The 10386-nt window shown below is 45.4% G+C and overlaps 1 protein-coding gene across 1 annotated transcript in view; it reads left to right on the top strand.

The window, feature by feature from the left end:
- The window catches only part of BRI3BP (BRI3 binding protein), a 39935-nt gene extending 31053 nt beyond the window's left edge, over nt 1-8882 (top strand). The window contains exon 3 of the mRNA XM_034934819.4: nt 2681-8882. Coding sequence (XP_034790710.1) covers nt 2681-3120 — 440 coding nt within the window. The 3' untranslated portion in view covers nt 3121-8882. The remainder of the gene's footprint in view (nt 1-2680) is intronic.
- The last annotated feature ends 1504 nt before the right edge of the window (nt 8883-10386 follow it).

Here is a 10386-nt window from a genome sequence, read left to right on the forward strand (position 1 = left end):
ACCTCCTGCAAGAAAACCATCCTGGAAAAATTAGACTTCAGAATTTCAGTGTTTCTAAAATGTCATGGGTCTCTTCTCAATTAATGGAGACTAAAGTGATGGCAAATGCTGAACGTGAACTGTCGCTGGGTCCTGGTGAGGGTTGGGAGGAAACAGCTATTCCTGGATAACTGAGAAATTCAAGTGATGTTATATGGAATTGTTAATTTATTATTTATTTATTTTTTTTTTGAGACAGAGCCTCACTGTGTCTCAGGTTGGAGTGCAGTGGCGCCATCGGCTCACTGCAACCTCTGCCTCCCTGGGTTCAAGCGATTCTCGTGCCTCAGCCTCCCAAGTAGCTTGGATTACAGGTGTGTGCCACCACGCCCAGCTAATTTTTATATTTTTAGTAGAGATGGGGTTTCACCATGTTGGCCAGGCTGGTCTCAAACTCCTGATCTCAGGTGATCCACCCACCTTGGCCTCCCAAATGCTGGCATGAGCCACCGCGCCCAGCCTGGAATTGTTAATATTCTTAGAATGATGATAGTATCATGGTTTTGAGGTGAATGATGTCTTTATTCTTAGATGTATGATGAAGTATGATGTGTACATCTTTCAAATGGATTAATCTAAAAAGTATGTAAATGGAGAATGCAACATTCAGAATTTTTAATAATTGTTCAGTCTAGTTGGTTTCAAAAGGAATATTCTACTGTTCTTTTAACTTTTTTGTTTGAATTTCTTCAAGTCAGGCACACAGAAGATGCTACTCTTACATTCCACTGCATTCTTGAGATGGAACTTCGTGTGTGGGTACCAGTTAGGATCAGGTTTGGCTGAAACAGAAATCCAACATAACATTGGCTTAACCAAGATGGACACCTATTTCCCTCTTATATGCAAGTTCTCAGGGAGGTGGTGAGGCGGGTTTGATGGCTCTGATGCATGTGGTGCTCTGGACCAAAGCACCTTCCATTTTATTGTTCCTCCATGAGTGCCTTCCCTGACCTCATGTTCCAAAATGGCTGCTCCAGTTCCAGCCATTGTATCCATGTTCCAGCAGGCAGAAGAGGTAAAGGACACATTCCTGCTACTTTTAGGGAAAACATGGCCAAAGCTTAGTTATGTAGCTGCAAGAGAGGCTAGGAAATGCTTTAATCCTAGGTAGTCGTGTGCCCAGCCTGAAGGTGGGCATTTGTTACTATGGTAATTGAAGGACAATTTGCAGGCTATGCCCCACTTCCAGAGGTGTTTTAGTAAAAGGTGAAAGTTGTTTTTTGAGACAAAGTCTTACTCTGTCACACAGGCTGGAGTGCAGTGGCACATTATGGCTCACTGCAGCCTCTACCTCCCAGCCTCAAGTGATCCTCCCACCTCAGCCTCCTGAGTAGCTGGGACTACAGGTGTGTGCTACCACACCTGTCTAATTTTTTTAAAATTTGTGTTCTCTAGAGATTGGGTCTGTATTAGTCTATTTTCACACTGCTATCAAAACATACCCGAGGCCAGGCGCAGTGGCTCACACTTGTAATCCCAGCACTTTGGGAGGCTGAGGAGGTGGATCACTTGAGGACACTAGTTCAAGACCAGCCTGGCCAACATGGTGAAACCTCATCTCTACTAAAATACAAAGATCAGCTGGGTGTGGTGGCATGTGCCTATAATCCCAGCTACTTGGGAGACTGTGGCAGGAGAATTGCTTGAACCTGGGATGCAGAGGTTGCAATGAGCCAAGATTGTGCCACTGCACTCCAACCTCAAAAACACAAACAAAAAACCCAAAAAACCTGAGACTGGGTAATGTATAAATAAAAGAGGTTTAATTGACTCACAGTTCTGCATGGCTCAGGAAACTTATCATGGCAGAAGGCAAAGGAGAAGCAAGCACCTTCTTCACAAGGCAGCAGGAGAGAAAGAGAGAGCAAAGGGGGCAGCTGCCAAACATTTAAACCATCAGATCTCATAAGACCCCCCACCTCCACTGTCACAAGAACAGCATGGGGAAACCACCCCCATGATCCAATCACCCCCCACGAGGTTCCTTCCTCCACACGTGAGGATTACAATTCAAGATGAGATTTGTGTGGGAGCACAGAGCCAGTCCATATCAGGGTCTCACTATGTTGCCCAGGCTAAAGGTGAAAGATGTATATGATTTGAAGAGAAACCAGTGTATGGAGAGGTTTTTAAAACTCAACATGGCAGGTTGTCTTAAAGGGCTTCCCTGGCTGGGCATGGTGGCTCATGCCTGTAATCCCAGCACTTTGGGAGGCCGAGGCAGGTGGATCACCTGAGGTCAGGAGTTCGAGACCAGCCTGATTAACATGGAGAAACCCCGTCTCTACTAAAGATACAAAATTAGCCGGGTGTGGTGGCTCATGCCTGTAATCCCAGCTACTCCGGAGGCTGAGACAGGAGAATTGCTTGAACCCAGGAGGCGGAGGTTGTGGTGAACCGAGATCACACCATTGCACTCCAGCCTGGGCAACAGAGCAAGACTCCATCTCAAAAAAGGCTTCCTTGTGTGTCCTCATGGAGCAAAGTGTGACTATTCACAGAGGAACTTCCTTGAGTTCCTTGGGTTGTTGCAAAGGCCTTTTAAGCCCCACAGGCCAGCTCAGCTATCCAATTCTAGCTTGTTAAGAAACCCCTGGCCCCTGTGTAACGAGCCCTGTTCCTCTTTTCTGTCCCGCAGTCTCCAACCTGTCCCAGTATTTCAGCCCAGCCTCGGTGTCCAGCAGCCCGGCCCGCGCGCTCCTGCTGGTCGGCGTCGTCCTCCTGGCCTACTGGTTCTTGTCCCTGACCCTGGGCTTCACTTTCAGCGTCCTGCACGTGGTGTTCGGCCGCTTCTTCTGGATCGTGCGGGTCGTCCTGTTTTCCATGTCCTGCGTGTACATCCTGCACAAGTACGAGGGCGAGCCGGAGAACGCGGTGCTGCCGCTGTGCTTCGTGGTGGCCGTCTACTTCATGACCGGGCCCATGGGCTTCTACTGGCGAAGCAGTCCCAGCGGCCCCAGCAACCCCAGCAACCCCAGCGTGGAGGAGAAGCTGGAGCACCTGGAGAAGCAGGTCAGACTGCTCAACATCCGTCTCAACCGGGTGCTCGAGAGCCTGGACCGCTCCAAGGACAAGTGAAGGTCAGCCGGCCGGGCGGGTCCACAGTTACCAGCACGCTGTCTCAGAAAACGAAAACGGAGGAAAAAAACCCCAAACCCCAAACAATCTTAATAAACACGACTGAGCAAGAAAGTGGCACTGTGTAAGGCTATTTCCACCCACCCGGCAGCTCTTAGGACACATTCCCAGAAGAGCGGAAAGATCATTGACGTGGAACTACACACGAAGTGTAATTAGTGGGGGAAAAAATATTTTTTAAACAAAGGATATAACCATATTTAGTTGTACAGTAAGAGAAATTTATCTGTGCATAGAGCATAAAGTTAATTTTTTCAAGCATTTAAATACATCTTTTGTAAGGTTTTTTAATAAAGGCAGATTGAGTCAAGTTTATTAAAACTTTACATGGAGGGGAAGAATATGCTAATTTGACATTTGAGAAAAGTTTAAATGCGAGCGTTTGTTTTCGCAGCTTAGGGATTGGTGGGTGAGGTCTGTGTGCGTTATTTTCATGTTCCCAAACTGTGAGCTTTATTTCATGTTATTTTTGGTGGATGTTGACTTAGTTCATGAATGTTGTCACTTCTAAATGTGGACAGTTGGGCTGCAGGATGCAACTCAACCTCTTTTGGATCCTAGAGACCCCTGCCAGGCCCCCATCAGTCCTATTTTTAAATGAAGACATTGCCATTTCTAGAAGACCTGAGATTTTCTTCCCTCTGTGCTTCGATGTATTTTAACCTCAAATTTTGAAATGGAAAATGCAAGGAGGGGCCAAGAAATGTCCTGGGGATTTGATGCCAGGAAGTACCTGGTAAGGATTGGAGATTGCTCCAGAATCTACTGCGTGTCCCAATTTGCAGTTTATTCACTAGGGCTATATACAAAAGCTATACCCTTGAGGGGTTTTTTGTTTGTTTTTGCTTTTGATTTCCTCAGGACCTTAGAGGGAAAACAAACAGTAGCAGCTAATATTCTCAAGTGTATTGCTGCTTAGAAAGATCCTCAGGAACAATTAGCAGCAATAAGCAAGCCTTTGAAAAGATCTGAATTCTTTTTCCTGAAATATTTACGATACACAGGTGCTTTTTATCTGAAATCTGTTGTGTCCTCCTTTTAGGCAGTCTCTGTGGGCAGAGAGTGGGACTTGCGAGGTGGACAGCTGTGGGGATCCTGGGCAAGGGAGTTTCAGAAGGTGTGGCTCAGGGGCTGGTAGAAACCCCCCTTTGCTAGGACTTGTTTTTTAAAAAAGGAAGCCCTAGGCCAGGCGCAGTGGCTGATGCCTGTAATCCCAGCGCTTTGGGAGGCCGAGGAGTATGGATCACCTGAGGTCAGGAGTTCAAGACCAGCCTGGCCAACATGGTGAAACCCCTGTCTCTACTAAAAATACAAAAATTAGTCAGGCATGGTGGTGTGTGCCTGTAGTCCAGCTACTCAGGAGGCTGAGGCAGGAGAATTGCTTGAACCTGGGAGGTGGAGGTTGCGGTGAGCCGAGATCACGCCACTGCACTCCAGCCTAGGCAACAGAGCAAGACTTCATCTTAAAAAAAAAAAAAAGCCCAGCATTTTGCAGCTTTGAAGCTGCTGGGGATCACGACTGTCTCTGTGGCCCTTACCTGGCCACAGATGTACCCTGGCAACCCACTCACAGTGCCCTGCGTGCAGGTTTATAGATACCCCTGCCAGACCTGCTACAACCAAGACCTTATGGTCCAGGTCTCAGTTTGGAGAAGATTTAGCTGTCTACCACTTCTTGTGTAGTGTTCCTGTGAAGTTTTATTTTTGGTTGCAAGTATCTGGAAAACAGATGCAGATGTTTTTGTGGATGTTGTTGAGACTTTTGAGACTTCTGTTTCTAAGGTACACTTGATGGGACCCAAACTCTCCTGGAGAGTTCCATTCACTTCCTGAAACGTGCACCTGTTTCAGGTGCATGTTTATTCAGTGTGCATGGATATTTAAGATTTGCTGGAGCAGGCTGGGCAGGGTGGCTCACCCCTGTAATCCCAACATTTTGGGAGGCCAAGGCAGGTGGATCACCTGAGGTCAGGAGTTTGAGACCAGCCTGGCCAACAGAGTGAAACCCCGTCTCTACTAAAAATACAAAAATTAGCCAGGCCTGGTGGTGGGCGCCTGTGATCCCAGCTACTTGGGAGGCTGAGGCTGGAGAATCGCTTGAACATGGGAGGCGGAGGTTGCAGTCAGCTGAGATCATACCACCACACTCTAGCCTCAGCAACAGAGTGAGACTCCGTCTCAAAAAAAAATTTGCTGGATCGAATCTTTTTTTTTTTTTGAGATGGAGTTTCACTGTCAACCAGGCTGGAGTGCAGTGGCACCATCTCGGCTCACTGCAAGCTCCGCCTCCCGGGTTCACGCCATTCTCCTGCCTCAGCCTCCCAAGTAGCCGGGACTACAGGCGCCTACCACCATGCCCGGCTAATTTTTTATATTTTTAGTAGAGACGGGGTTTCACCGTGTTAGCCAGGATGGTCTCGATCTCCTGACCTCGTGATCCGCCCACCTCGGCCTCCCAAAGTGCTGGGATTACAGGCGTGAGCCACCGCGCTGGGCCTGGATCAAATCTTTATCCATGCACATTGGAACACAGGATTACTGGGTTGAAATCATTCTAGTTTTGTCATTTAGATACTTGTAGATGAATCTATTTTAGCACAAGGTATGAATAACTCGGGAGGTCATCTCTATCTTCTTTCCTTTTGTGCATTTGGCTGTACCACGTTTAGGTACTAAAACAGCTTTGCTTATGTTGGCCAGGGGAAAACATGGCATTCTGTGCGCAAAGCTAATGATCGCCAGCCCTGCCTTGGCCCCTCCCTTGTTTATGGTCATTGTAAGATGCCCGCATGTTAAGGCTTAATCTGTCACTGGGCTGGGTGTAATACCTGCTTCATTCCTCCTCCCACCCTCTTACCCGAAACATGAAGGGCACTGTGCTCTATTGAGATCTCGATAAGATCATCATTTTAACTTGTATTCAACTGAGGGAGGTAACATGATATCTGGGTGCTGGTGGATTGAGACCTCAAGCATCAATTCAAAATTGCTGTCGAAAATATGCACTATTTTTTTTTTCCACTCTGGCTAAGTGTAGGCTCTGAAGCCAGTTTTATAGCTTGATACATTCTGGTGAAAGATGTCTTCATTTTTAATGAAAGAACCTACAGTTAGTAGGTGTCACCTCAGGGTAGAAATTCTGATAGAAATTCTGATTATTTGAAACTCTAATAGAAATCTTAGATGCTAGATTTGAAGAAAACCTGGGTTTTATTGCATAGATTTCACCTTTTCTGGGGCACATCTTACCCCAAAATAATTGGGGATTTTTTGGTTCCTTCTCCATTCCATGGAAGCTTGTAGGGTATTGGGATTGGGCCTCCCCTCGCCACCCGCCACATGTCTTTGTTTTTTTCTCTCTTTTGTATGTGGAAAAATGTATTTTTGTACCATATCTCATACCTGGAGAGAAACCTTTTTTCTATCTTCAGGGCTGTAGAATATATTAGCGTAACACTTCACTGAATGTGATGTAAAAGCATTCTGATGAAAACTGGTTCTGTTATAATTAAGACTCAGTGTTTAAAATATCTTAATCAGTGTTAATTTCCCAGTGTTTCAGTATCACAGTAAATACTTGTTTTACTGAGAACAGAAAATAATCCAGAAAAGGAAAAGGACCAGCCCTCTCTAGATTGCTGGAATTGTATGGATGTGTTGGGGTTGGTTTAGTGATCTCTTCCTTGACACCCTAGCAAAGATGCTTTTGTGGAGTGCAAACCTTTCATAAATATACTTTCCAGGCTGGGTGCAGTGGCTCAAGCTTGTAATCCCAGCACTTTGGGAGGCCAAGGCGGGTGGATCACTTGCGGTCGGGAGTTCGAGACCAGCCTGGCCAACATAGTGAAATCCCGTCTCTACCAAAAAATACAAAAAAAAAAAAAAAAAAAAAAAATAGCCAGGTGTGGTGGTGGGTTCCTGTAGTCCCAGCTACTCAGGAGGCTGAGGTGGGAGAATTGTATGAACCTGGGAGGCAGAGGTTGCAGTGAGCTGAGATCACACCGCTGTACTCCAGTTGAGGCGACAGAGTGAGACCCAGTCTCAAAAAAAAAAAAAAAGTGTGTGTGTATATATATATGTATATATATATATACACACACACACACTTTCCAATACCAGTCGGCATTACCCGCCCTTTGGTTTCTTTTGCTTTGGGTTTCAGCCCCCATATCATTTCTGGTAACAGAGCACAGCAATAGAATTTCTGGGAAGCAGACCTTGTGAATCGTGCCTGTGTCTTAATTCACAAAGGGGAAGTGAATGCCGTTGAAAGGTGTTTCATACACTTACCCCAGAAATGAGAGCCTGTCTCATGCAGGAGTCGGGAGGCAGCGATGTCAGGGAACTGGGACTATGTCTTTATGACTGTGATGGTGGTAACCAAGTGGGGTGGTCCCCTCTGGGGAGCTGAGTAAGAACACAAAGGTTCGGTTCAGTGATTAGGAAGACTATAATATGACTTTTTGCATGCCCGGGAGGGCTGCCTTGTAGAGAGGATGTGAGCAGCTTAGTCGCTCATCTGGCCCTGTGATTCAGCAGGCTTATGGAGCGTTAAGAATAACAGCTGTCAAATGGCCTAGACATGGTTAGTGCAATTTGTTGCTAGTGGAAATCCTGAATTGCTTCCTTTCTGTGATCACTGCTACTTCTTAAGATGCTTTTGATGAATGTCATCTGCCTTACAAGTTGACACCTGATAACTTCTCCCTGATGGGTTTCCGAACTGGCTGACTTAACCAAAAAGCCAGCTCTTGCCATCTATCTTGCATTAAAAGGAATTCCTGAGGCTCCTAAGGGGTCAGCTGCCCCACTCCTGACTTTTTTATTTTTAATGGTCTATACCTTCTGCAACATTTTTGTTTATGGCCATTTGAATAGTTGGACTTTGACTCCTCACTTGTGAATAATAGGAATATATTTTGCAGAATCTAACATAATACCCTTAAAATTCATACTGGACAACCATCAGTATGATGTATAGTATCTGGTGTAAACAAATTTTATTCAGCATATTAAATTATTCTGTGTTTTGCTTTTCCTTGATATGTAGGAGGTGCACCAGTACCAGTTTTTCTCTTGTGGTGGCTTAAAACGCTGATTGCCATTTGCATTGTCTATTGAAAAGCTGTGGCAGTGAGTGGTATTATTGACCATGTGTTCTCATGTCTTTTTGCAGATTTAAAGGTTTTATTGTAGTGTCCATTTAATATCTGCATGTATGTTTAATCTCTGAATACCATGTAATTAAACTGATTAACTTGTGATGGTGATGGTGATTAGCACACACTAAAAACCCAATGAAGCAATTGTCTCCCTCTTCTTAACTGGAAATCACACTTGTGAGGTATGGTATCCCTTATCAACAGTGGATTCATGATCGACTTCATATTTTGTGTATCTGGTTATAAATTTTGTATAGCATTTAATTTGGCACTTAATATAAATCCATTTGATTTGAATAGTGTGTGTGTGTACATGGTGTGTGTGTGTGTGTGTGCACTTTAGTTTCGTGAGCCTTGGGAAACTGATTCTACAAATATCTTATATAGAGATAAATGTATCAGGCATTTTTTTGCAAAGCGATATATACATTCCTCTTATTTATTAAATCACTGGCTTTGGTGTTATGTAGAGATATTTGTAGATCTCAGAACAGAATTAAAATATTGTGAAAATTACAGCTTAATAAATGTTTATTGTAATTTTGTTGTATGGACTTTTAAAATCTATCTCATCACTTCTAACCAAACATTTGTGGAGTTTCCCCGGTTTTGATGTGTAACCAGGATTCTATGGTTCTATTCCTCGATCTGAGAAGGGTCATAAAACCTTGAATTTATGTATTCAGTTGGAGGTAAGGTTGCAAGATAAAATACAGGATGCCCAGTTAAATTTGAATTTCAGATAAACAACCAGTAGTGTTTTAGTATAGTGTAGAAGTGTTGGTTGCTTATCTGAAATTCAAATGTAAGCAAGTTTCCTGTATTTTTAGTTGCCAAATCTGACAGTCCTAGCACAGTGATGCGTGCCTCTCCACCCCACCCCGCATACCCATGCTGCTTTCTCAGGTCCTAACAATCCTTTTCTTTCTTTTTTTTTTTTTTTTTTTGAGATGGAGTCTCACCCAGGCTGGAGTGCAGTGGCGAGATCTCAGCTCACTGCTGCCTCCATCTCCTGGGCTCAAGCGAGCATGTCCGGCCAATTTTTGTATTTTTAGTAGAGATGGGGTTTCACCATGTTGGCCAGGCTGGTCTCCAACTCCTGACCTCAGTGGTCCGCCCGTTTCGGCCTCCCAAAGTGCTGGGATAACAGGCGTGAGCCATCATGCCCAGCCCTAAAAATCCTATTCTTAGTAAACATTTAGGAGCAAATGTAACAGGAGTATAATTTACCTTGACCAAGTATAATTACTCTTAACCCAAGAGTACTGCTCCTGCTTTTTACGCAAAGACAATCTCACATAGGTCGATAAGGGGACAATTTGAGGCTAGTTATTGTGAAGTTATCTGGGGGCAGCCTGGGTGGCCTGTCACTGGGAAAGCAGGCAGGTGAGCGGGGGCGGTGAGGCACTGGAGGACGTGCAGTAGGTAGTAGTGACAGTAACAGCGTGGGGTGAGAAGGAAACCAGAATGAGGAGGGGCAGCTCATTTGAATAAAGTCAATACCTGCTATTAAAATAATCATTTTGGCCGGGTGCGGTGGCTCATGCCTGTAATCCCAGCACTTTGGGAGGCCGAGGCGGGCGGATCACGAGGTCAAGAGATCTAGACCATCCTGGCTAACATGGTGAAACCCCATCTCTACTAAGAATGCAATTAGCCGGGCGTGGTGGCAAGCGCTTGTAGTCTCAGCTACTCGGGAGGCTAAGGCAGGAGAATTGCTTGAACCCAGGAGGTGGAAGTTGCAGTGAGCTGAAATCGCGCCACTGCACTCCAGCCTGGGCGACAGAGTGAGACTCCGTCTGAAAAACAAACAAAAAAAATTACTATTTTGTGGCCGGGTGCAGTGGCTCACGCCTGTCATCCCAGCACTTTGGGAGGCCAAGGCAGGTGAATCACTCGAGTCCAGGAGTTCGAGACCAGCCTGGGCAACATAGTGAGAACTTGCCTCTACGAAAAGTAAATAAATTAGTTGGGTGCAGTGGCGCCTGCCTGTGCCTGCAGTCCCAGCTACTCGGGAGGCTGACGTGGGAGGATGGCTTGAGCC

This window comes from Pan paniscus, chromosome 10, assembly GCF_029289425.2.
Source record: "Pan paniscus chromosome 10, NHGRI_mPanPan1-v2.0_pri, whole genome shotgun sequence".
Taxonomy (NCBI): domain Eukaryota; kingdom Metazoa; phylum Chordata; class Mammalia; order Primates; family Hominidae; genus Pan; species Pan paniscus.